The sequence below is a fragment of the Aquila chrysaetos genome, unplaced genomic scaffold (genome assembly GCF_900496995.4).
Source record: "Aquila chrysaetos chrysaetos unplaced genomic scaffold, bAquChr1.4, whole genome shotgun sequence".
NCBI classification, from domain to species: Eukaryota; Metazoa; Chordata; class Aves; order Accipitriformes; family Accipitridae; genus Aquila; species Aquila chrysaetos.
Window position 1 is genome coordinate 332,913 of NW_024470383.1, and position 23,240 is coordinate 356,152.

Here is a 23,240-nt window from a genome sequence, read left to right on the forward strand (position 1 = left end):
GGTGAACTGGGGGTTTTGCACCCTGTCTGGAATGGGGTGGACCCCCTTTCCCTCGCTGGGTGCTCCCAAGCACCCCAAGCCCCTCTAGGAAATGCACTCCTCTCCCACGTTGCTCCCCTCAGCCCAGACCCCAAAACCGCTTCGGTTTAGACCATTTGCTCTGCCTGTTGCTCTCCACTTTGTGGAGCATCACCCCAAAGCACGGAGCTGCCCCGCTGCCTGCCAGGGTGTCGCACGCTCGGTCCCACGTTTGCCTCACACGCAAAAGGTCCTTGGCTCCAAACCGGGCAGAAACAGCCTCATCTTTTTCCTGGAAATCACTCAAAAACCCCGAGCCCCTTGCTTCTGCTGCCCCGTCCAGAGACAACACGTTGGTGCCTTGATCAGGCGTTTCACCTGATTTGGTCTTGGGCTGGGTTTCTCCATGAGAAAGCCCAAGAGGAAGAGAAGGGGTCGGTTCTGTTGCTGAATATTACTGCCTTTTTTTGCAAGAACCAACGCATTTATACGCATATTATACACGTAGATATATTTAAAGTTGTGCGTATAGGTGTGTGCAGGAGGTAGAAATAAACGGATGCCTGTAAAGTTGAAAGCAGACGACGTTTATTGCTGAAACACACACATATTTATAATCACATATTCTGCAAAGTCACTGTACATGCGCATAAACATAAGACATAATTGGTTATATCAACTCTGTACACGCGCATAAGCATAGGACATAATTGGTTATACCTACTAAAACATGCGAAACTTGTCTCAGTCCAATTGGTCAAGATAAACTTCCAAATTGACGTTCTTTGTGCCAAGTTCCCTTTATCGTGGAATGCGCACCTGTGTTCTTCTAATTGGCATCTTTCTTTTTTTGTCTTCTTGTTTATCCTGTTCAAGGTCTTCTAAAGGCGTCTGGAATGCTCTTGCAACTGTTAGTTAAGCATGTGTCCACAATTCCCCCTTTTTTGTTTTTTGTCAATTAACACCTACTGTATTGCCCTTTGCAAAGATCTATGAACACAAGTAATTAAACACGGTACAAGCAACATTATACCTCATTATATACATAAGAATAAATAAAACCCCCGATTTTAACAAAGATACAAACCAACTCCTAAGTCCCCATCCCACAGCTAAATGCTCTAAACCGAAATGACAGCTTTCTTAATTGCGTTAAAACTCTTGCAGCTCCTTCTTGCCTCTGCAGTTCTGTTATCTTGTTTATTAATTGCTCCACTGTCCAAGTTCCTCATGTCCGTTGTTTTTCTGGTGGTTCAAAGTCCGTTCATACTGCAGCTGTCACGTACTCCGGCCCACTCATGCTAACTGCGGCCTACTTCTGCTAACTCTAAATAATCAGGCTCAAAGAAATGTCCCCCATTGTCCATGAAATCTCCCACAGGTGTGCATGGTGGTATAGAAAATTCAGGTTTTGAGAGCGGGGACGTCCCTTGTCGCCTTTAGTTTTCCAGGCGTGCTGCTCTGGGTTTGGAAGCGGTGTGCTGCTGAAGGGTGTGAAGGAGTGAAAAATGAAGGAGATGCTTTGAAAGCACCCCAAAAGGCCCCCAAAACCCGTGTTTCTGCCTGGTTTCGAACCAGGGACCTTTCGCGTGTTAGGCGAACGTGATAACCACTACACTACAGAAACCTGGAAAAGGTCCTCCTGGGGGTCCTATTTCTGGAAATGCAGAACAAAAAGGTGGTTTCACTGAGTTCTCCCCATTCCCAGGGATCCTCCCCACACCCGTTTGCCCTTTTTTTCCTCCTTCTCACTCTCCTTTTTTTCCCCTCATCTGCCGGGAACAACAAACACAAAAACTTCTCCCTTGCCCCTCGCCCAACACCCATACGGGCCACCCTTCTTCATGAGCTCTTGAGGGTGCTCAAAGCAATGCACACGGCCAAGGGAAAACCAACACGTGTGCTGCTTCTGACAGACAGAGGGAATTCCCCACTTCAAGATCATTTGAAGGGACGGAACGCACCACGAAGACGCCTTCCCCAGGGATACTCCAGAGAGGACTAGGAGTCTCCAGACATCGCTTTGCAAGGGGCAGGGCCAAGGTCCCTTCTCCGGCTGGCCACACCAGAGCTAAATGACACGCGGGTGTCATCGTCCTCGCACACAACGTCCCAACTCCCTTAATAGTTGCAAGGCAGGGAGGGAAAAACCGTAAAAAAGGGCTGTTTCTGCCTGGTTTCGAACCAGGGACCTTTCGCGTGTGAGGCGAACGTGATAACCACTACACTACAGAAACGGGGTGAACTGGGGGTTTTGCACCCTGTCTGGAATGGGGTGGACCCCCTTTCCCTCGCTGGGTGCTCCCAAGCACCCCAAGCCCCTCTAGGAAATGCACTCCTCTCCCACGTTGCTCCCCTCAGCCCAGACCCCAAAACCGCTTCGGTTTAGACCATTTGCTCTGCCTGTTGCTCTCCACTTTGTGGAGCATCACCCCAAAGCACGGAGCTGCCCCGCTGCCTGCCAGGGTGTCGCACGCTCGGTCCCACGTTTGCCTCACACGCAAAAGGTCCTTGGCTCCAAACCGGGCAGAAACAGCCTCATCTTTTTCCTGGAAATCACTCAAAAACCCCGAGCCCCTTGCTTCTGCTGCCCCGTCCAGAGACAACACGTTGGTGCCTTGATCAGGCGTTTCACCTGATTTGGTCTTGGGCTGGGTTTCTCCATGAGAAAGCCCAAGAGGAAGAGAAGGGGTCGGTTCTGTTGCTGAATATTACTGCCTTTTTTTGCAAGAACCAACGCATTTATACGCATATTATACACGTAGATATATTTAAAGTTGTGCGTATAGGTGTGTGCAGGAGGTAGAAATAAACGGATGCCTGTAAAGTTGAAAGCAGACGACGTTTATTGCTGAAACACACACATATTTATAATCACATATTCTGCAAAGTCACTGTACATGCGCATAAACATAAGACATAATTGGTTATATCAACTCTGTACACGCGCATAAGCATAGGACATAATTGGTTATACCTACTAAAACATGCGAAACTTGTCTCAGTCCAATTGGTCAAGATAAACTTCCAAATTGACGTTCTTTGTGCCAAGTTCCCTTTATCGTGGAATGCGCACCTGTGTTCTTCTAATTGGCATCTTTCTTTTTTTGTCTTCTTGTTTATCCTGTTCAAGGTCTTCTAAAGGCGTCTGGAATGCTCTTGCAACTGTTAGTTAAGCATGTGTCCACAATTCCCCCTTTTTTGTTTTTTGTCAATTAACACCTACTGTATTGCCCTTTGCAAAGATCTATGAACACAAGTAATTAAACACGGTACAAGCAACATTATACCTCATTATATACATAAGAATAAATAAAACCCCCGATTTTTAACAAAGATACAAACCAACTCCTAAGTCCCCATCCCACAGCTAAATGCTCTAAACCGAAATGACAGCTTTCTTAATTGCGTTAAAAACTCTTGCAGCTCCTTCTTGCCTCTGCAGTTCTGTTATCTTGTTTATTAATTGCTCCACTGTCCAAGTTCCTCATGTCCGTTGTTTTTCTGGTGGTTCAAAGTCCGTTCATACTGCAGCTGTCACGTACTCCGGCCCACTCATGCTAACTGCGGCCTACTTCTGCTAACTCTAAATAATCAGGCTCAAAGAAATGTCCCCCATTGTCCATGAAATCTCCCACAGGTGTGCATGGTGGTATAGAAAATTCAGGTTTTGAGAGCGGGGACGTCCCTTGTCGCCTTTAGTTTTCCAGGCGTGCTGCTCTGGGTTTGGAAGCGGTGTGCTGCTGAAGGGTGTGAAGGAGTGAAAAATGAAGGAGATGCTTTGAAAGCACCCCAAAAGGCCCCCAAAACCCGTGTTTCTGCCTGGTTTCGAACCAGGGACCTTTCGCGTGTTAGGCGAACGTGATAACCACTACACTACAGAAACCTGGAAAAGGTCCTCCTGGGGGTCCTATTTCTGGAAATGCAGAACAAAAAGGTGGTTTCACTGAGTTCTCCCCATTCCCAGGGATCCTCCCCACACCCGTTTGCCCTTTTTTTCCTCCTTCTCACTCTCCTTTTTTTCCCCTCATCTGCCGGGAACAACAAACACAAAAACTTCTCCCTTGCCCCTCGCCCAACACCCATACGGGCCACCCTTCTTCATGAGCTCTTGAGGGTGCTCAAAGCAATGCACACGACCAAGGGAAAACCAACACGTGTGCTGCTTCTGACAGACAGAGGGAATTCCCCACTTCAAGATCATTTTGAAGGGACGGAACGCACCACGAAGACGCCTTCCCCAGGGATACTCCAGAGAGGACTAGGAGTCTCCAGACATCGCTTTGCAAGGGGCAGGGCCAAGGTCCCTTCTCCGGCTGGCCACACCAGAGCTAAATGACACGCGGGTGTCATCGTCCTCGCACACAACGTCCCAACTCCCTTAATAGTTGCAAGGCAGGGAGGGAAAAACCGTAAAAAAGGGCTGTTTCTGCCTGGTTTCGAACCAGGGACCTTTCGCGTGTGAGGCGAACGTGATAACCACTACACTACAGAAACGGGGTGAACTGGGGGTTTTGCACCCTGTCTGGAATGGGGTGGACCCCCTTTCCCTCGCTGGGTGCTCCCAAGCACCCCAAGCCCCTCTAGGAAATGCACTCCTCTCCCACGTTGCTCCCCTCAGCCCAGACCCCAAAACCGCTTCGGTTTAGACCATTTGCTCTGCCTGTTGCTCTCCACTTTGTGGAGCATCACCCCAAAGCACGGAGCTGCCCCGCTGCCTGCCAGGGTGTCGCACGCTCGGTCCCACGTTTGCCTCACACGCAAAAGGTCCTTGGCTCCAAACCGGGCAGAAACAGCCTCATCTTTTTCCTGGAAATCACTCAAAAACCCCGAGCCCCTTGCTTCTGCTGCCCCGTCCAGAGACAACACGTTGGTGCCTTGATCAGGCGTTTCACCTGATTTGGTCTTGGGCTGGGTTTCTCCATGAGAAAGCCCAAGAGGAAGAGAAGGGGTCGGTTCTGTTGCTGAATATTACTGCCTTTTTTTTGCAAGAACCAACGCATTTATACGCATATTATACACGTAGATATATTTAAAGTTGTGCGTATAGGTGTGTGCAGGAGGTAGAAATAAACGGATGCCTGTAAAGTTGAAAGCAGACGACGTTTATTGCTGAAACACACACATATTTATAATCACATATTCTGCAAAGTCACTGTACATGCGCATAAACATAAGACATAATTGGTTATATCAACTCTGTACACGCGCATAAGCATAGGACATAATTGGTTATACCTACTAAAACATGCGAAACTTGTCTCAGTCCAATTGGTCAAGATAAACTTCCAAATTGACGTTCTTTGTGCCAAGTTCCCTTTATCGTGGAATGCGCACCTGTGTTCTTCTAATTGGCATCTTTCTTTTTTTGTCTTCTTGTTTATTCTGTTCAAGGTCTTCTAAAGGCGTCTGGAATGCTCTTGCAACTGTTAGTTAAGCATGTGTCCACAATTCCCCCTTTTTTGTTTTTTGTCAATTAACACCTACTGTATTGCCCTTTGCAAAGATCTATGAACACAAGTAATTAAACACGGTACAAGCAACATTATACCTCATTATATACATAAGAATAAATAAAACCCCCGATTTTTAACAAAGATACAAACCAACTCCTAAGTCCCCATCCCACAGCTAAATGCTCTAAACCGAAATGACAGCTTTCTTAATTGCGTTAAAACTCTTGCAGCTCCTTCTTGCCTCTGCAGTTCTGTTATCTTGTTTATTAATTGCTCCACTGTCCAAGTTCCTCATGTCCGTTGTTTTTCTGGTGGTTCAAAGTCCGTTCATACTGCAGCTGTCACGTACTCCGGCCCACTCATGCTAACTGCGGCCTACTTCTGCTAACTCTAAATAATCAGGCTCAAAGAAATGTCCCCCATTGTCCATGAAATCTCCCACAGGTGTGCATGGTGGTATAGAAAATTCAGGTTTTGAGAGCGGGGACGTCCCTTGTCGCCTTTAGTTTTCCAGGCGTGCTGCTCTGGGTTTGGAAGCGGTGTGCTGCTGAAGGGTGTGAAGGAGTGAAAAATGAAGGAGATGCTTTGAAAGCACCCCAAAAGGCCCCCAAAACCCGTGTTTCTGCCTGGTTTCGAACCAGGGACCTTTCGCGTGTTAGGCGAACGTGATAACCACTACACTACAGAAACCTGGAAAAGGTCCTCCTGGGGGTCCTATTTCTGGAAATGCAGAACAAAAAGGTGGTTTCACTGAGTTCTCCCCATTCCCAGGGATCCTCCCCACACCCGTTTGCCCTTTTTTTCCTCCTTCTCACTCTCCTTTTTTTCCCCTCATCTGCCGGGAACAACAAACACAAAAACTTCTCCCTTGCCCCTCGCCCAACACCCATACGGGCCACCCTTCTTCATGAGCTCTTGAGGGTGCTCAAAGCAATGCACACGACCAAGGGAAAACCAACACGTGTGCTGCTTCTGACAGACAGAGGGAATTCCCCACTTCAAGATCATTTTGAAGGGACGGAACGCACCACGAAGACGCCTTCCCCAGGGATACTCCAGAGAGGACTAGGAGTCTCCAGACATCGCTTTGCAAGGGGCAGGGCCAAGGTCCCTTCTCCGGCTGGCCACACCAGAGCTAAATGACACGCGGGTGTCATCGTCCTCGCACACAACGTCCCAACTCCCTTAATAGTTGCAAGGCAGGGAGGGAAAAACCGTAAAAAAGGGCTGTTTCTGCCTGGTTTCGAACCAGGGACCTTTCGCGTGTGAGGCGAACGTGATAACCACTACACTACAGAAACGGGGTGAACTGGGGGTTTTGCACCCTGTCTGGAATGGGGTGGACCCCCTTTCCCTCGCTGGGTGCTCCCAAGCACCCCAAGCCCCTCTAGGAAATGCACTCCTCTCCCACGTTGCTCCCCTCAGCCCAGACCCCAAAACCGCTTCGGTTTAGACCATTTGCTCTGCCTGTTGCTCTCCACTTTGTGGAGCATCACCCCAAAGCACGGAGCTGCCCCGCTGCCTGCCAGGGTGTCGCACGCTCGGTCCCACGTTTGCCTCACACGCAAAAGGTCCTTGGCTCCAAACCGGGCAGAAACAGCCTCATCTTTTTCCTGGAAATCACTCAAAAACCCCGAGCCCCTTGCTTCTGCTGCCCCGTCCAGAGACAACACGTTGGTGCCTTGATCAGGCGTTTCACCTGATTTGGTCTTGGGCTGGGTTTCTCCATGAGAAAGCCCAAGAGGAAGAGAAGGGGTCGGTTCTGTTGCTGAATATTACTGCCTTTTTTTGCAAGAACCAACGCATTTATACGCATATTATACACGTAGATATATTTAAAGTTGTGCGTATAGGTGTGTGCAGGAGGTAGAAATAAACGGATGCCTGTAAAGTTGAAAGCAGACGACGTTTATTGCTGAAACACACACATATTTATAATCACATATTCTGCAAAGTCACTGTACATGCGCATAAACATAAGACATAATTGGTTATATCAACTCTGTACACGCGCATAAGCATAGGACATAATTGGTTATACCTACTAAAACATGCGAAACTTGTCTCAGTCCAATTGGTCAAGATAAACTTCCAAATTGACGTTCTTTGTGCCAAGTTCCCTTTATCGTGGAATGCGCACCTGTGTTCTTCTAATTGGCATCTTTCTTTTTTTGTCTTCTTGTTTATCCTGTTCAAGGTCTTCTAAAGGCGTCTGGAATGCTCTTGCAACTGTTAGTTAAGCATGTGTCCACAATTCCCCCTTTTTTGTTTTTTGTCAATTAACACCTACTGTATTGCCCTTTGCAAAGATCTATGAACACAAGTAATTAAACACGGTACAAGCAACATTATACCTCATTATATACATAAGAATAAATAAAACCCCCGATTTTTAACAAAGATACAAACCAACTCCTAAGTCCCCATCCCACAGCTAAATGCTCTAAACCGAAATGACAGCTTTCTTAATTGCGTTAAAACTCTTGCAGCTCCTTCTTGCCTCTGCAGTTCTGTTATCTTGTTTATTAATTGCTCCACTGTCCAAGTTCCTCATGTCCGTTGTTTTTCTGGTGGTTCAAAGTCCGTTCATACTGCAGCTGTCACGTACTCCGGCCCACTCATGCTAACTGCGGCCTACTTCTGCTAACTCTAAATAATCAGGCTCAAAGAAATGTCCCCCATTGTCCATGAAATCTCCCACAGGTGTGCATGGTGGTATAGAAAATTCAGGTTTTGAGAGCGGGGACGTCCCTTGTCGCCTTTAGTTTTCCAGGCGTGCTGCTCTGGGTTTGGAAGCGGTGTGCTGCTGAAGGGTGTGAAGGAGTGAAAAATGAAGGAGATGCTTTGAAAGCACCCCAAAAGGCCCCCAAAACCCGTGTTTCTGCCTGGTTTCGAACCAGGGACCTTTCGCGTGTTAGGCGAACGTGATAACCACTACACTACAGAAACCTGGAAAAGGTCCTCCTGGGGGTCCTATTTCTGGAAATGCAGAACAAAAAGGTGGTTTCACTGAGTTCTCCCCATTCCCAGGGATCCTCCCCACACCCGTTTGCCCTTTTTTTCCTCCTTCTCACTCTCCTTTTTTTCCCCTCATCTGCCGGGAACAACAAACACAAAAACTTCTCCCTTGCCCCTCGCCCAACACCCATACGGGCCACCCTTCTTCATGAGCTCTTGAGGGTGCTCAAAGCAATGCACACGGCCAAGGGAAAACCAACACGTGTGCTGCTTCTGACAGACAGAGGGAATTCCCCACTTCAAGATCATTTTGAAGGGACGGAACGCACCACGAAGACGCCTTCCCCAGGGATACTCCAGAGAGGACTAGGAGTCTCCAGACATCGCTTTGCAAGGGGCAGGGCCAAGGTCCCTTCTCCGGCTGGCCACACCAGAGCTAAATGACACGCGGGTGTCATCGTCCTCGCACACAACGTCCCAACTCCCTTAATAGTTGCAAGGCAGGGAGGGAAAAACCGTAAAAAAGTGCTGTTTCTGCCTGGTTTCGAACCAGGGACCTTTCGCGTGTGAGGCGAACGTGATAACCACTACACTACAGAAACGGGGTGAACTGGGGGTTTTGCACCCTGTCTGGAATGGGGTGGACCCCCTTTCCCTCGCTGGGTGCTCCCAAGCACCCCAAGCCCCTCTAGGAAATGCACTCCTCTCCCACGTTGCTCCCCTCAGCCCAGACCCCAAAACCGCTTCGGTTTAGACCATTTGCTCTGCCTGTTGCTCTCCACTTTGTGGAGCATCACCCCAAAGCACGGAGCTGCCCCGCTGCCTGCCAGGGTGTCGCACGCTCGGTCCCACGTTTGCCTCACACGCAAAAGGTCCTTGGCTCCAAACCGGGCAGAAACAGCCTCATCTTTTTCCTGGAAATCACTCAAAAACCCCGAGCCCCTTGCTTCTGCTGCCCCGTCCAGAGACAACACGTTGGTGCCTTGATCAGGCGTTTCACCTGATTTGGTCTTGGGCTGGGTTTCTCCATGAGAAAGCCCAAGAGGAAGAGAAGGGGTCGGTTCTGTTGCTGAATATTACTGCCTTTTTTTGCAAGAACCAACGCATTTATACGCATATTATACACGTAGATATATTTAAAGTTGTGCGTATAGGTGTGTGCAGGAGGTAGAAATAAACGGATGCCTGTAAAGTTGAAAGCAGACGACGTTTATTGCTGAAACACACACATATTTATAATCACATATTCTGCAAAGTCACTGTACATGCGCATAAACATAAGACATAATTGGTTATATCAACTCTGTACACGCGCATAAGCATAGGACATAATTGGTTATACCTACTAAAACATGCGAAACTTGTCTCAGTCCAATTGGTCAAGATAAACTTCCAAATTGACGTTCTTTGTGCCAAGTTCCCTTTATCGTGGAATGCGCACCTGTGTTCTTCTAATTGGCATCTTTCTTTTTTTGTCTTCTTGTTTATCCTGTTCAAGGTCTTCTAAAGGCGTCTGGAATGCTCTTGCAACTGTTAGTTAAGCATGTGTCCACAATTCCCCCTTTTTTGTTTTTTGTCAATTAACACCTACTGTATTGCCCTTTGCAAAGATCTATGAACACAAGTAATTAAACACGGTACAAGCAACATTATACCTCATTATATACATAAGAATAAATAAAACCCCCGATTTTTAACAAAGATACAAACCAACTCCTAAGTCCCCATCCCACAGCTAAATGCTCTAAACCGAAATGACAGCTTTCTTAATTGCGTTAAAACTCTTGCAGCTCCTTCTTGCCTCTGCAGTTCTGTTATCTTGTTTATTAATTGCTCCACTGTCCAAGTTCCTCATGTCCGTTGTTTTTCTGGTGGTTCAAAGTCCGTTCATACTGCAGCTGTCACGTACTCCGGCCCACTCATGCTAACTGCGGCCTACTTCTGCTAACTCTAAATAATCAGGCTCAAAGAAATGTCCCCCATTGTCCATGAAATCTCCCACAGGTGTGCATGGTGGTATAGAAAATTCAGGTTTTGAGAGCGGGGACGTCCCTTGTCGCCTTTAGTTTTCCAGGCGTGCTGCTCTGGGTTTGGAAGCGGTGTGCTGCTGAAGGGTGTGAAGGAGTGAAAAATGAAGGAGATGCTTTGAAAGCACCCCAAAAGGCCCCCAAAACCCGTGTTTCTGCCTGGTTTCGAACCAGGGACCTTTCGCGTGTTAGGCGAACGTGATAACCACTACACTACAGAAACCTGGAAAAGGTCCTCCTGGGGGTCCTATTTCTGGAAATGCAGAACAAAAAGGTGGTTTCACTGAGTTCTCCCCATTCCCAGGGATCCTCCCCACACCCGTTTGCCCTTTTTTTCCTCCTTCTCACTCTCCTTTTTTTCCCCTCATCTGCCGGGAACAACAAACACAAAAACTTCTCCCTTGCCCCTCGCCCAACACCCATACGGGCCACCCTTCTTCATGAGCTCTTGAGGGTGCTCAAAGCAATGCACACGACCAAGGGAAAACCAACACGTGTGCTGCTTCTGACAGACAGAGGGAATTCCCCACTTCAAGATCATTTTGAAGGGACGGAACGCACCACGAAGACGCCTTCCCCAGGGATACTCCAGAGAGGACTAGGAGTCTCCAGACATCGCTTTGCAAGGGGCAGGGCCAAGGTCCCTTCTCCGGCTGGCCACACCAGAGCTAAATGACACGCGGGTGTCATCGTCCTCGCACACAACGTCCCAACTCCCTTAATAGTTGCAAGGCAGGGAGGGAAAAACCGTAAAAAAGGGCTGTTTCTGCCTGGTTTCGAACCAGGGACCTTTCGCGTGTGAGGCGAACGTGATAACCACTACACTACAGAAACGGGGTGAACTGGGGGTTTTGCACCCTGTCTGGAATGGGGTGGACCCCCTTTCCCTCGCTGGGTGCTCCCAAGCACCCCAAGCCCCTCTAGGAAATGCACTCCTCTCCCACGTTGCTCCCCTCAGCCCAGACCCCAAAACCGCTTCGGTTTAGACCATTTGCTCTGCCTGTTGCTCTCCACTTTGTGGAGCATCACCCCAAAGCACGGAGCTGCCCCGCTGCCTGCCAGGGTGTCGCACGCTCGGTCCCACGTTTGCCTCACACGCAAAAGGTCCTTGGCTCCAAACCGGGCAGAAACAGCCTCATCTTTTTCCTGGAAATCACTCAAAAACCCCGAGCCCCTTGCTTCTGCTGCCCCGTCCAGAGACAACACGTTGGTGCCTTGATCAGGCGTTTCACCTGATTTGGTCTTGGGCTGGGTTTCTCCATGAGAAAGCCCAAGAGGAAGAGAAGGGGTCGGTTCTGTTGCTGAATATTACTGCCTTTTTTTGCAAGAACCAACGCATTTATACGCATATTATACACGTAGATATATTTAAAGTTGTGCGTATAGGTGTGCATGGTGGTATAGAAAATTCAGGTTTTGAGAGCGGGGACGTCCCTTGTCGCCTTTAGTTTTCCAGGCGTGCTGCTCTGGGTTTGGAAGCGGTGTGCTGCTGAAGGGTGTGAAGGAGTGAAAAATGAAGGAGATGCTTTGAAAGCACCCCAAAAGGCCCCCAAAACCCGTGTTTCTGCCTGGTTTCGAACCAGGGACCTTTCGCGTGTTAGGCGAACGTGATAACCACTACACTACAGAAACAGGATATGTAATACTGGATGCGTGACCCACTCGTGACAGGAGTGACCTAGGTCTCCTACTCCACCCTTTCCCAGCTCCTTTTCTAGTGAAATTCCCCTGAAATTTGCTGTTAGCATTAGAAAATGGCCATTTTTTGAGCTATCTACATTTGGGAATATGAGGAAGAAGAGGTTTTATTTGGGATATGGCTCAACAGCGACTTGGTTAGAAGTTCTGTGGGACCCCTGAGGACAAAAAAAAAATGGTTTTGAAAGAATTTGCTTTTTTCTACCAAATAACTTTCCCTGACCGGGAATCGAACCCGGGCCACGGCGGTGAAAGCGCCGGATCCTAGCCACTAGACCACCAGGGAGAGCTGCGTAAGGGTAAACAAATGTTTTTTATTAATTTATTTATTTTTTTAAAGAAATTTTGTTATTTTTAATTAATTTTGCTATTTTTGATTAATTCTGCGGGCAGAGCAATGCAGCTTCTGTAGGGCTGATGGGAGGCGGCAACTTCGGCTGGCTAAATGTTCAGAGATAAACGATGAGATCGGTAAAATTTAGGTAGCTATCAGCTCCCTGGTGGTCTAGTGGCTAGGATTCGGCGCTTTCACCGCCGCGGCCCGGGTTCGATTCCCGGTCAGGGAAAAGCCATTTAATCTTTTCTAAATTTAAGCCGAATTTATAAATTCCCTCCCATCTCTGCTGGATTTCAGCCTTTCTGTAGAAAACAACACGTAATACCAAATTCATAGAATATTAAAGCAGCCGAGCTGTTTCTACAAGAATAATATTCCTATGGTGTGGTGAGACTGAATTTATGAGAGCGTTTACTCTGCTCCTCTTCCCCCTGTCGGGGGACTGTTGGGGAACACAGACGCTTTAACGGATTCCTGCACATTCCTACCCAAAAAGGACATTTGTCCCCAGCGTAGGGGACAGGACCAGCGATACCTCCACGACGGGATGAGGGTCCAGGCTGTGCTGAACCCACCGCCCCACTTGTCACCGTGTCCCAAAGGAAAATATTAGTGCATAGACTAAAATAAATCCCCTTCTGCAACTTGTGCCATCAGTGCAGATTTTTGCAAGCGCTGCCATTCCAGGGTTTGGAGGAACATTGATCCACAACGTTCATGATAAAGAGGAAAAAGGGATGTGTTTCTGCCCGGTTTCGAACCGGGGACCTTTCGCGTGTGAGGCGAACGTGATAACCACTACACTACAGAAACCCACCATGGTCCCATTAAAGGCTCCCCCTGCCCTCACCTGTATCCCCATCCTTAACCCCACTTTGGTACCAACACACTCATGGAAAAGAATAAAGCCTTTCCACGGAATTCACACGGAATTCCCCCTTCCTGCTGCTGTCTCTATTATTTATCCAAGCGGGAAGCGTTTCATAGCGCTTTTAATTGTAGGACCAAAAATCGCATAAATTTGCATAAATGCCAAAATGGCATCGCAGGACCCGGGTAGGGAGTTTTTCAGCCTTTCAAAAAAAAAAAAACAACCCACCTGTCTGCTGGGGTGTTTCGCCTCACACCTGGCCCGAGCACGGGTAGGAAAGGGGCTGAAACCACCACAATCCCGCACCAAAATGAGGACAGAAAAGGGCTTTTTAAGAGCCCGGCTAGCTCAGTCGGTAGAGCATGAGACTCTTAATCTCAGGGTCGTGGGTTCGAGCCCCACGTTGGGCGCTTATTTTTTTCCCCCATGCTACCACCACTCAGCTGAAAATAATTCCCGAACTTTCAGTGACACCCCCCCCTGCTGATCATCACCATAAAAGAAAAAAAAAACAAAACAAAACACAAACTCCATAATTTTTAGCATCGCTATATTCCATTTTCTGGTCAAAATCTGTCACCGTCAGGATGGCCGAGTGGTCTAAGGCGCCAGACTCAAGGCTCTGCCTTCCCGGGGTTGGGTATTCTGGTCTCCGTGTGGAGGCGTGGGTTCAAATCCCACTCCTGACAGGTGCTTTTTTGGGGGGGGGCTCATACTTACAAAAAAGCTCATTTTCCTCTTTGTGCCCCTCCCTCCGGCCGAAACCACCCCAGCTCTGTGTGACTGTATCGCAAAAAATGGATAAAATTGGTGTTTTCTCCCAGCCATGGGTCCCACCATGGCGTGGGAAAGGCGCAGAAGGGCTCTTCTCCCCTTTTTTTATCGAATTCAGGTCTTTTTTTCTGCACTCCCCGATGGTGAAACCTGCTTCTTTTCTTGAAATCAGCCAAATGGTCCCAAAAAATAAGGTAAGGTTTGGAGCAGCCCTTGAAAGAGGCGGGTTTAGAGGGTCTCAGAGCCCGATTTGGGCAGGGCTGAACGTGCAGGCAGGGTGCAGGCAGATGTGGGCAGGCGGAAAAAAGTAGAAAGAGCGTTTCTGTAGTGTAGTGGTTATCACGTTCGCCTCACACGCGAAAGGTCCCCGGTTCGAAACCGGGCAGAAACACTTAGTTTTTCCTTGTTTTGGGTTGGGGGGGGGGATGTTAATTCCCCCCCCCCCCCCCCGAAAATACTGCCCTTCCAATTTCTCCCAGGTTTTTGCACGGTTTGGATAAATATTTCTCGCTGCTACCCATATTATATAAAATTTCTAAATAGTAAATTACACCCGTAAAACACTAAAGAATACCGATTGCTAAATGAAAGAGGTGCAGCTGGACTGCATCAAACTGCCAAGTGGCTTTGGGGATGCCTTGGCTGCTGCCTCAAGTTGGAGGGGACATCCTGCTGAGGCAGGTGTACACGCGTGGGAAGGTATAGGAACAAAAAGAGGAGGTAATGAATGTTTCTAGGGGGGCGTCTTGTTATAATACGAAAGGCTTTTTCCCCCAAAAAAGTGATCTGTGTGGGGGAAAAACATCTTCCCTGACCGGGAATCGAACCCGGGCCGCGGCGGTGAGAGCGCCGAATCCTAACCACTAGACCACCAGGGAGGCTGTAGATAATCTATCGAACACAGCTGGATCACAGGCAGGACCAATTATTCCATTTCTTTGACCTGTTTCCCGTTTATTTTTGGTCCTTTTCCCCTGTCCTCACCCCACCTTCTACCTCATCCCCTCATCGCTGCAGCTCAAGCAGAAAGGTTGTGCCCGCAGCCAGCCTATGGCTTTCCTTCAGGGAATGGCAGCAGTTCCCCACCACCCGGTGATCAGATTTACCCACATCCAGGTATTTCTTGGAGGGCAAGGAAGCAAGGGCCACCCTTTGCTCCCCTTGCATGCACTTAGTTACTGGGAACCAGTTTGGAGTTGCTCATCCTGGATGTGCTCTCCCTGGGGCCAACTGCCTCGTTTTGCATGACAAGAAGCTCTGGCTGTGCTGCTCATACTGTGAATTCTCCTGCATGTGCAAAGGAAACAAGCAGGGCTGTTCTCTGCATGTAAAAAAAAATTAATTGTGGGGTTTGCAGCAGCTTCCAGAAGGGTTTTGCATATACCTGGGTGTGTGGAGTCCTACGAGAACATCTTCAATCATCTGCTGCTACTTAGGGCCAAGCCCATGAAATGTATTTTGGCTCCTAACTATGACTTGAAGACTGAAATTCTGGGGAGTTTAAGCAGAAGCACTATTGTGTGATGCAGGAATGATTATCGATAACAGAAGACCTTGCTCTGCCCAGCTGGGGATTTTGCAGAGGTTCGCATTCGCTGCCCTTGAAGTGCCAGGACAAAATAAACACACCACTAGGCTGCACAGGAGGCAATTTCTTATTCCCATTTCCATAGTTTGCATTTGGCAGCTGAGGCAAACAAAGCTTTTCAAGCGATCAAAGGCACATCCGTACAATCAGTTTGGATAGCTGAAAACACTTGAGTCCATCCATTGGGAAATGCTCCCGTGAACACCCTCCATCCCCCACTGGGTTCCTCCTTATACCCCCAAATATTCATTAGCCAACAACTCAGCCTGAGGCTGTTGCTCAAAAAGAGGTTAAAGCCAACTCTGCCTTGGGAAGGATTTCTTTCTCTTTGTTTTAGGCATCTGCAGGAGACATGTCTCCATGCCATCTAGTTAATCTGGGCTCCCTCTGTAATCAGAGGAGAGAAGTAAATACTCCTACACGCACTTGTCGAGCCATTTCTAGATGAGATAAATTACGATTTGCCACCGTTCTCTGCTGACCCTGGAGGGACCGTAGCTGGGATGGCTGCATATGGAGAGGTGAGTCCTTACAATGTCCAAAGGTGCGGACATCACACAGCACTAAGCACTGATCCAACACAAACTCACACCAGGCATGCCGGTACTTTTGATGATTTAAAGTACCCTTCCACCAGATCAGGCCTTGCCTATCTCACCCTTGGATTAGATTATTACCACATTGTCAGAGACCACATAAAACTTGAAGCCATCATGAAGTCCTCCAGGCTTTTGCATCATTGTCCACAGCATCTATGCTCAGTCGCACAGCTGAAAGTTCAGTGCACTAAAAAAAGGGTCCAGCAAACGGCAGGGAAGTGTGATCAGTCAGAGACGGTGGAGGGAGAGAAACTGGGAGCCAGCTCAGCATATGTTCAGCTCAGCTCTATCCCTGTCCTCCGACAGAGAGGTTTTTGGAAAGGGTTTATGGGCATGGATGCACCAGGGCAGCATTGCTGGCAGAGCCACCTGATGATAGAGCAAGGCAGGTTTTTTGGGGGGAGCAGAGCAGCCCCTCTCCTGTACAAACTCTGAACCAACCGATGCTTCTTGTTAACATAAATGATGGAGAAAGGAGAATTTTCTGTCCCAGGTAATGCATTCTTCACACTCCCAAAAGCCATCTCTGGGGTGACGAGCCCCCAGCAAGACTCAAGGGGATGCTGTCCCATGGGGGGTCAGGGAGAGAGCGTGAACTGGCACCCCCTCCCCAGGCAGAGCAGGGGGAGGATTTGCTCCCCTGCAAAGGATGTTGGGGGGTAGGTGAAGATCGGTGCCTCGTTATTGGAGTCAAAAAATGCCACTCGCCCCGCCTCGTAGTCCAGGTAAATCCCAATCACCTTGGGGGCAGCAAGCAGGGAGATGGGGATGGTAGGAGAGGTGAGAGCCTGGTACTGGCTCCCACACTGCCCCACTGCCCAGATCCCCACCTTGGGGTTGACGCTGATCCGTCCCTTCCTCCTCACCGACTCCTTGGCCACTCCAACAGCCCAGGCTTCCCCATTGCCCACCTCCACCTCCCAGTAATGCCTCCCCGCGCTGAAACCCTGGCAGCCCAAGACACAGCGAGACGAGTCGAAGCGCTTGGGGTTGTCGGGGACAGGCTGGCGGGTGTCTTCCCATCTCACCCGCTTGCGATCCTCGGACAGGACGAGCCGGGGATGCGCTGTCTCTGGATCCAGCGTCAAACTTACTGGGGACAAAGAGAAGATGAGCGTCACGGGTACAGCTCGCTCCTCAAGGGCATTAGGGTCATGTTTTCCCCATATTCCCCTTGGGATGTTCCAGCTCCCAGTCCCTGTGGGCTGGAGCAGAGCAGGAACGGTTTTATGCCCACGAGCAAGACTGGAAGAGTAGAAAAGACAGCCAGCTGTATGAAGGGAACTTGATTTGGAGTAAAAGTAAGGCTTTGAAGTGTGGTTATTTTTGCTGGGAGTCTCCAGGCCATTGAAAAGAGGAAAGAAATCCTCAGGTGTCCCATGACTTTCCTTTTTTAAGTTCCCATGTGGAAATGTTTGCAATTTTCACCTTTGGTCTCATTCAGTGAGGTGATTTCCAAAGGTGACACTGACCCTACGTGAGGTCCCGCAGCACCCTAACACTTACCATGCTCCCCAAGCTCTGCTGGGAGGCAAACTCACCCTCTCTCACGTAATCAACCAAGGCAATTGCTTCTTGCTATGCTAATACGGCTGCAGCTCTGCAGGGTATGTTGGAAGTATCTCTCCACGGCATTTCACCAGGACTTCTCCTACCTAGCTGAGATCTGCTTCCTTAGATTTGCTGCAGACCGACCCAGCACAACATCAAACCTTCTCCTCCCCAATTCCTCTGTACCTTGAAATTTCATCAGCATCTCTTTGAGGGCAGCATTTTTCTGAGGAAGACCGGTGGGTTTCTCTCCCAGCTCAGGTGATGTCTCTGCTGGTTTCTGGGCACCATCCATCTCAAGCCTGGAAAGAAGGAAAACCTTTCTAATAATACTTCCTTCACTCATAATTGTCATTATGCACTGACCAATTTTCAACTGGGATTTCTTATAAAGAAATAAATAATAGTAGGACTAGAGCAAAGGCTTGGTCCTAGGGCACTCATTAATAAGCTCCCAAAGAAGGGTTTGCTGACCCAGAGTATGTATCTATTTTGTCCCCAAACACCAGTGAAGAGTCCTGGGATGGTAAAGGCTTTCTGTCATGACCAGTAGCGCTCTACGTCAAGGGAAATGCAGGCAACAAAAAATGCCTTTCTTTGCCCACTTTTGTCTTTCCGATAACCTGCCTTCTCTATCCATGTCCAAAGAGGACATGAAGAGATCTGTTATAGGGGTGGAAGTTCATACTGGATTCCCTTCCACCTGGATGCGCTCCTTAGTGTTTAAATATCTGCATATTTTTAGCTGCTGGCTTGCTATTTTTGATGGCTTCACAAGGGCAGGGAGTGAAAGCTCAGCCCTCCAGTAATCGGTAGTTTTGGATGGACTATAAAGAAGCTGCAGGAGAGCTGGAGGTACCATCTTCCCATCCAATACCTTTCCCTGGTCTTCAGCATCTTACTTGGACCTTTTGGGGTGTCCTAGTTGTCTCCTATATGTCTGTACAGTCCCTAGCATACGGGGATCATAAGTGGCTGGGGTTTCGGAGTCCATCAGTGTCACCACCGTAGAGATAAACAACATGAACATTGCGAGAACACACGAAAGGAGCTGCAAACCTGCTCAGGATGTTTCTGCTGTCCTACAAGGGAAAGGTGAGAGAAGGAGCATTAGGTCAGAGCAAAGTCAGCCTGATAGCAAACAACAAGCAGGTAGTGCAGGGTTGTGGGGTGACCTGGGGCAACTCAAGGCACTGCTCTGTCTAAATTATGGGTCTAAAATGAGTCCCTTAATACTGATCTGCCTGCACGGTGTTTGCAGATCTGCTGGGAAGTTAGGTGAAGTCATGGCGACATCACTTGATGAGCCGCTCATTGTAGCTACCTGCCATTACCCACCACCTTTCATGTCCTTACTCTTGCAGTATGGGCGTTATTACTGCTAATGCACACCACTGCTTCAGCGTATTTGAACGTTTTAAATCAGGAGTTAACCAGAGCCTGGAGATGGGCTCAAGTGATGGATTTGGATGACTACCTAAAGACGAGATGAGTGCCTGTTGTTCCTCCACTGTCTACGAAGGAACTTGGACAATTGTTTTGGATGTAGACATGTACAGCCAGATGGATGAATCCCATACTTATGTAAATAGACAGTGATTTAAACAGATTGTGGTTGATTTAAAATATTCAAGTGGACAGTTGGACCATGCTTGTGATCACTGAAGAAAATAATTAAAAAAAAACCAAAAAAACCTTTGAAAGATACATTTTAAAAGGAGTATTTAGAATTAACTTGACTCCTGGACAGGTGACACCAGTGGTGGTAAAGGCCAATGGTCTTCAGAGGGGGCCTGAAGTCTCACCTGAAGGAATTCACACGCTGGCTGCTGACACTTCTCCTCCAGTTCACGGATCTGCTCGCCAATGGAGGAGATCTCCTCCAAGAGCCTGTTGATGTTCTCCTCCTGTCTCCTCATGATCTCCTGGTCCAGCTTTGCCAGCCGGTCCAAGAGGAGACGTTCCTGTCCCTCCACAAACTGGTGCAGCTCCTTGACTTCAGACACAACCTTCTGCCTCTCCGTTTCCACTTGTTCCTGCAATGAGAACCGACGCACGCAAGGGAGAGGCAGGGCTGGGGACAGAAATGATTGAGAAAAATCGCAAAGGAGCAGATTTAATGTGATGACTTATAACACAGCCATAAATTCCAGTGCCCATTGCAGAGCAGAGGAATAATTAATACAATTTTTTTTGCCATTTCTAGGCTGAAGTTGCTGGCAAAGGACATCTCCCATGGACTGTAATCTTTGTACTCGAAATGCTCCAGACCTTTGAACAGCAAGGGAAGACAGAAAATAAAACCACAAACAGAGTAGTCAGTGAAAGAGGTAAGCGAAACGGAAAACAAGGCAAGAAAGAAGAAATCAGGTGATTCCTATTTTCTGTATGTATTAATAGGGGGAATCTGGGAATGTGCCCCACTTGTGAGCAAACTGAGGAACCAAAATATCAGCAATAACCTGGCAAAATCCAACACACATTCCCAGCATGCTAAGACATACAAGGAGCAGGAAACATGGGGAAAATTTGAGTGTTTTTTAATCTACCCTGGGGACAGGCTGTCACCACTGCTCAGACCTTACCCCAATGGAGAGGACATTCCCATGCATGTGCAAGGGACCATGGAGATGTGATCTTTTGCCATGGCACATCTCGTGTCTCCACATCCCTCACCATGGCCAGAGGGACAACCAAAAGGAAAGGGAGAAAGTCATCGCCACCCAGGGATAGACACTTACGAGGAAGTGCAGGCTTTTCCCTTCCTCGGCCATTTTCAGCCCCAGCAGCTTTTCTCTCTTGTCCTTCAGGATCTGCACGTGAGCCTGGAATTTCTCCTGTGTGGAGAAGAAACACCTTGTTGGTGCTTTTTCTTCCTCTAGCTGGTCCATCCCTGTACCCTCATCCCACCTATCCAGGTTTATCTCCTACAAACTCAGATTCTTCCCTGTTTAATAAATGGCTCTGGGAACTCATAAACCCTGATTTCTGGGAGAGCAGGGCAGCCAGAGCAGGTGCCTTTTTCAAACAACCAGGGTGAAATTCATCACATAGATTGGAAAAGTCTCAGGCAAAGGACCAAATTGGCAGAAAAGGAGCTTTAAATGATTGGGGAGACCCTGCTGTCATCTGCTCAGGTTCAGCCTGTGCTCAGTGCTGACCCAGAACTTATAAGCGTGGGCTATTTCCTCAGTTCATCTGCCAAGGAATGTGCTTTGGGTCACCAACCTCAAAGCCTGGATCGGACATTAGCCAGCTGATGACAGGGAGACCGTACCCTCCATCACCCTTGTGCGGTGAGACCGGGGCTACATCACACATCTGCGGTGAGAGCAAATTTTTTTCTTCCCACCTTCAGCCAAATCAGTTTTCACAACAACCAGCCCAAGCATGCAGTGAAACTGGAGCCCAGACCATTGATGTGCTGGAAAACCCAGCCCTGCCTTGCAGACCAGTGCCGTGAGACCAGATTCTGTCCTGTAAATGTCCAAGACGAGATGAGATAGCTGACCCTGCTTTGAGCAGGAGGTTGGGTTAGATGATCTCCTGGGCTCCTTTCCAGCATGATTTGTATGAAGACACCACAATGATATGGAAATGACAGCTTCAAGACAGTCGGGGTGACCAGCAATATAAGCAAGGGGAAGCAGAGAGCAGGCAGGGTGGGGGTGGCTGTAATCTAATGCTCGTGCCAAGGTGCGGAAAGCAGATTGAAAGGGGTAGAAGTCCAGATGTCTGCAAGCAGAGCAACCCACAGGGCAGCCCCCTGAGCCGGTCCCCTCCTCCTCCCTCACCCCCACACCAGGCACGGAGACCTCCCCACCTTGTGCTCCTCCGCAGCCTCCTCGATGGGCACCACAGCGTGGACCCGGTGAGCCTGGGACTCTCTGCAAACCAGGCAGATGGGGGTCTGATCCTCCTCGCAGAAGAGTTTCAGAGCTTCCCGGTGCTTCTCGCACAGCCTCTCCCCCCCTGCCCCTCCTTTGGCTGCCTGCAAGCTCAGCCGCTTGGCTATCTCGATTATTTTTGCCAGCTCCCGGTTGGGTCTCAGGTTTCTCTGCGGGGCTGTCTCTTTGCACTGAGGGCAGGCGAAATTCTCCTCGGCTTCCTCCCAGCAACGGGTGATGCACGCCCGGCAGAAGTTGTGCCCGCAATGGATGGAGACGGGGTCTTGGAAGAAGCCCAGGCAGATGGAGCAGGAGGCTTCGTCGCGGAAACTTTCAGCAGGGCTGTCTGCAGCCATGGTCTTGGCAGTGAGGATGATGGGGCAGCTTTCGTTTTCCGCTCCGGCTGGTCTTGCCCGTTGGCTGCTCCCCTTCCTGCAGGTGTCTCAGGCCCCGAGGGAGGTGAAAGTGAGCGGCAGAGGAGTTTCGCTGCTGAGATGCACCAGGTTTTTCTCCAGGTTGCGACCGCTGCCGAGCAAAATGCTGCGCTGAGCAGCTGCAGAGGCGAAGGGAGAATCCCCCTTTTCCCAGGGACCCTGGTGGGTTGAAAAGAGATTAAATGGGAAATAAACATCCTTCATAATTTTCTGGCTTGTTAGAGATCCACCTGCAGCTTCTGTATCACCCCCCCTCCCCCTAAAATACCCAGGCAAATTGAGAGGTAGTCCCTGTCCCAAGCCTCCCCGTGGGGTCCAGCACCCAGAAAACAGCCTGGTTTCATTGCTCATTAATAAATGCACTTTTCATTTATTTATGGAAGGGCACAGCCATGGGAATAGAGTTCAAGCAAGCCCCCTGCGGCGAATAAGTCTCTGTTCTTCAAGTTAAAACACCAAGACACATCCATCGCTGCTCATTTTGGCTCTTTATTATTTAGCATACCTAACTGCCGGTTTCACTGCTGTCCTGCCAGCGCCCTCATTTCTGTGTGTGTACGTGCAGCTATAAATACTTTTACTGTTGCTTTCAATTCTCCTTTTAAAAAGGGTGCCGTTTCTTTCATGGTTCAGGGCTGAGCCTGGAGTCAAGCAGCAGCCGATTACTACGCACCCTCTTATCTTTAATTTTCCTTTTCTTCCCAGCTTGCCTGCAATTAAGGAAAGGAGGGGATTTTCCTCCACCCTGTAAGTGAAATAACTTCGTGACCAGCCATACCCCTCACTCAGTCTGCTCAGAAGCAGGTTCTCCTTCACCCAAGATCCCACCGCTCTGCGGGAGAGCTTCCTTCAGCCCTCAGCCACTGCATTTTGGGGAAAACAGGTCATATTTCAGGAATGTCCTTCCAGCAATGGAAATCCCCCCTCCCATGGCTGCTTTTCAATTTGCAATGTCACTTTACTCCAGCTGCGCTGACCTTGCACGGTCGGTTGGGTGTCTGCCTGCATAAATGTGCTTTCACCCCACAAGCCTGCCCTTGCT

The 23,240-nt window shown here is 48.9% G+C and overlaps 1 protein-coding gene and 18 non-coding genes across 19 annotated transcripts; 4 read left to right on the forward strand and 15 right to left on the reverse strand.

The window, feature by feature from the left end:
* Nucleotides 1-1,572: 1,572 nt before the first annotated feature.
* TRNAV-AAC lies at nucleotides 1,573-1,645 on the reverse strand. Its single transcript has one exon. It is a non-coding gene; the product is annotated as a tRNA-Val (tRNA).
* A 537-nt stretch (nucleotides 1,646-2,182) lies between these two features.
* Nucleotides 2,183-2,255, reverse strand: TRNAV-CAC. The gene has a single exon. It is a non-coding gene; the product is annotated as a tRNA-Val (tRNA).
* Nucleotides 2,256-3,831: 1,576 nt separating this feature from the next.
* TRNAV-AAC lies at nucleotides 3,832-3,904 on the reverse strand. The gene has a single exon. It is a non-coding gene; the product is annotated as a tRNA-Val (tRNA).
* Nucleotides 3,905-4,442: 538 nt separating this feature from the next.
* Nucleotides 4,443-4,515, reverse strand: TRNAV-CAC. Its single transcript has one exon. It is a non-coding gene; the product is annotated as a tRNA-Val (tRNA).
* Nucleotides 4,516-6,091: 1,576 nt separating this feature from the next.
* Nucleotides 6,092-6,164, reverse strand: TRNAV-AAC. Its single transcript has one exon. It is a non-coding gene; the product is annotated as a tRNA-Val (tRNA).
* A 538-nt stretch (nucleotides 6,165-6,702) lies between these two features.
* On the reverse strand, nucleotides 6,703-6,775 carry TRNAV-CAC. Its single transcript has one exon. It is a non-coding gene; the product is annotated as a tRNA-Val (tRNA).
* A 1,575-nt stretch (nucleotides 6,776-8,350) lies between these two features.
* TRNAV-AAC lies at nucleotides 8,351-8,423 on the reverse strand. Its single transcript has one exon. It is a non-coding gene; the product is annotated as a tRNA-Val (tRNA).
* Nucleotides 8,424-8,961: 538 nt separating this feature from the next.
* TRNAV-CAC lies at nucleotides 8,962-9,034 on the reverse strand. Its single transcript has one exon. It is a non-coding gene; the product is annotated as a tRNA-Val (tRNA).
* Nucleotides 9,035-10,609: 1,575 nt separating this feature from the next.
* TRNAV-AAC lies at nucleotides 10,610-10,682 on the reverse strand. The gene has a single exon. It is a non-coding gene; the product is annotated as a tRNA-Val (tRNA).
* A 538-nt stretch (nucleotides 10,683-11,220) lies between these two features.
* TRNAV-CAC lies at nucleotides 11,221-11,293 on the reverse strand. The gene has a single exon. It is a non-coding gene; the product is annotated as a tRNA-Val (tRNA).
* Nucleotides 11,294-12,018: 725 nt separating this feature from the next.
* TRNAV-AAC lies at nucleotides 12,019-12,091 on the reverse strand. The gene has a single exon. It is a non-coding gene; the product is annotated as a tRNA-Val (tRNA).
* A 280-nt stretch (nucleotides 12,092-12,371) lies between these two features.
* Nucleotides 12,372-12,443, reverse strand: TRNAE-UUC. The gene has a single exon. It is a non-coding gene; the product is annotated as a tRNA-Glu (tRNA).
* Nucleotides 12,444-12,651: 208 nt separating this feature from the next.
* On the forward strand, nucleotides 12,652-12,723 carry TRNAE-UUC. The gene has a single exon. It is a non-coding gene; the product is annotated as a tRNA-Glu (tRNA).
* Nucleotides 12,724-13,234: 511 nt separating this feature from the next.
* Nucleotides 13,235-13,307, reverse strand: TRNAV-CAC. Its single transcript has one exon. It is a non-coding gene; the product is annotated as a tRNA-Val (tRNA).
* Nucleotides 13,308-13,702: 395 nt separating this feature from the next.
* TRNAK-CUU lies at nucleotides 13,703-13,775 on the forward strand. Its single transcript has one exon. It is a non-coding gene; the product is annotated as a tRNA-Lys (tRNA).
* Nucleotides 13,776-13,946: 171 nt separating this feature from the next.
* TRNAL-CAA lies at nucleotides 13,947-14,054 on the forward strand. The gene is made up of 2 exons: nucleotides 13,947-13,984; nucleotides 14,009-14,054. It is a non-coding gene; the product is annotated as a tRNA-Leu (tRNA).
* Nucleotides 14,055-14,457: 403 nt separating this feature from the next.
* TRNAV-CAC lies at nucleotides 14,458-14,530 on the forward strand. The gene has a single exon. It is a non-coding gene; the product is annotated as a tRNA-Val (tRNA).
* Nucleotides 14,531-14,945: 415 nt separating this feature from the next.
* TRNAE-CUC lies at nucleotides 14,946-15,017 on the reverse strand. The gene has a single exon. It is a non-coding gene; the product is annotated as a tRNA-Glu (tRNA).
* A 759-nt stretch (nucleotides 15,018-15,776) lies between these two features.
* Nucleotides 15,777-22,383, reverse strand: LOC115337910 (E3 ubiquitin-protein ligase TRIM39-like). The gene is made up of 6 exons (XM_030006349.2): nucleotides 21,701-22,383; nucleotides 20,619-20,714; nucleotides 19,683-19,913; nucleotides 18,937-18,959; nucleotides 18,064-18,179; nucleotides 15,777-17,419 (listed from the first exon to the last, which is right to left on the reverse strand). The coding sequence occupies exons 1-6, from the start codon at nucleotides 22,118-22,120 to the stop codon at nucleotides 16,905-16,907; spliced, it is 1,401 nt and encodes a 466-aa protein (XP_029862209.1). The 5' UTR covers nucleotides 22,121-22,383; the 3' UTR covers nucleotides 15,777-16,904.
* Between the last annotated feature and the right edge of the window lie 857 nt (nucleotides 22,384-23,240).

Coding starts and splice junctions, on each gene's coding strand:
- LOC115337910 (XM_030006349.2), bottom strand. CDS start 22,120: ATGGCTGCAGACAGCCCTGCTGAAAGTTTCCGCGACGAAGCCTCCTGC. Junction 19,914..20,618: donor GGAAAAGCCTGCACTTCCTC/GTAAGTGTCTAT, acceptor TTCTCATTGCAG/GAACAAGTGGAAACGGAGAG. Junction 18,180..18,936: donor AGCAGAAACATCCTGAGCAG/GTTTGCAGCTCC, acceptor CCTTCTTTCCAG/GCTTGAGATGGATGGTGCCC.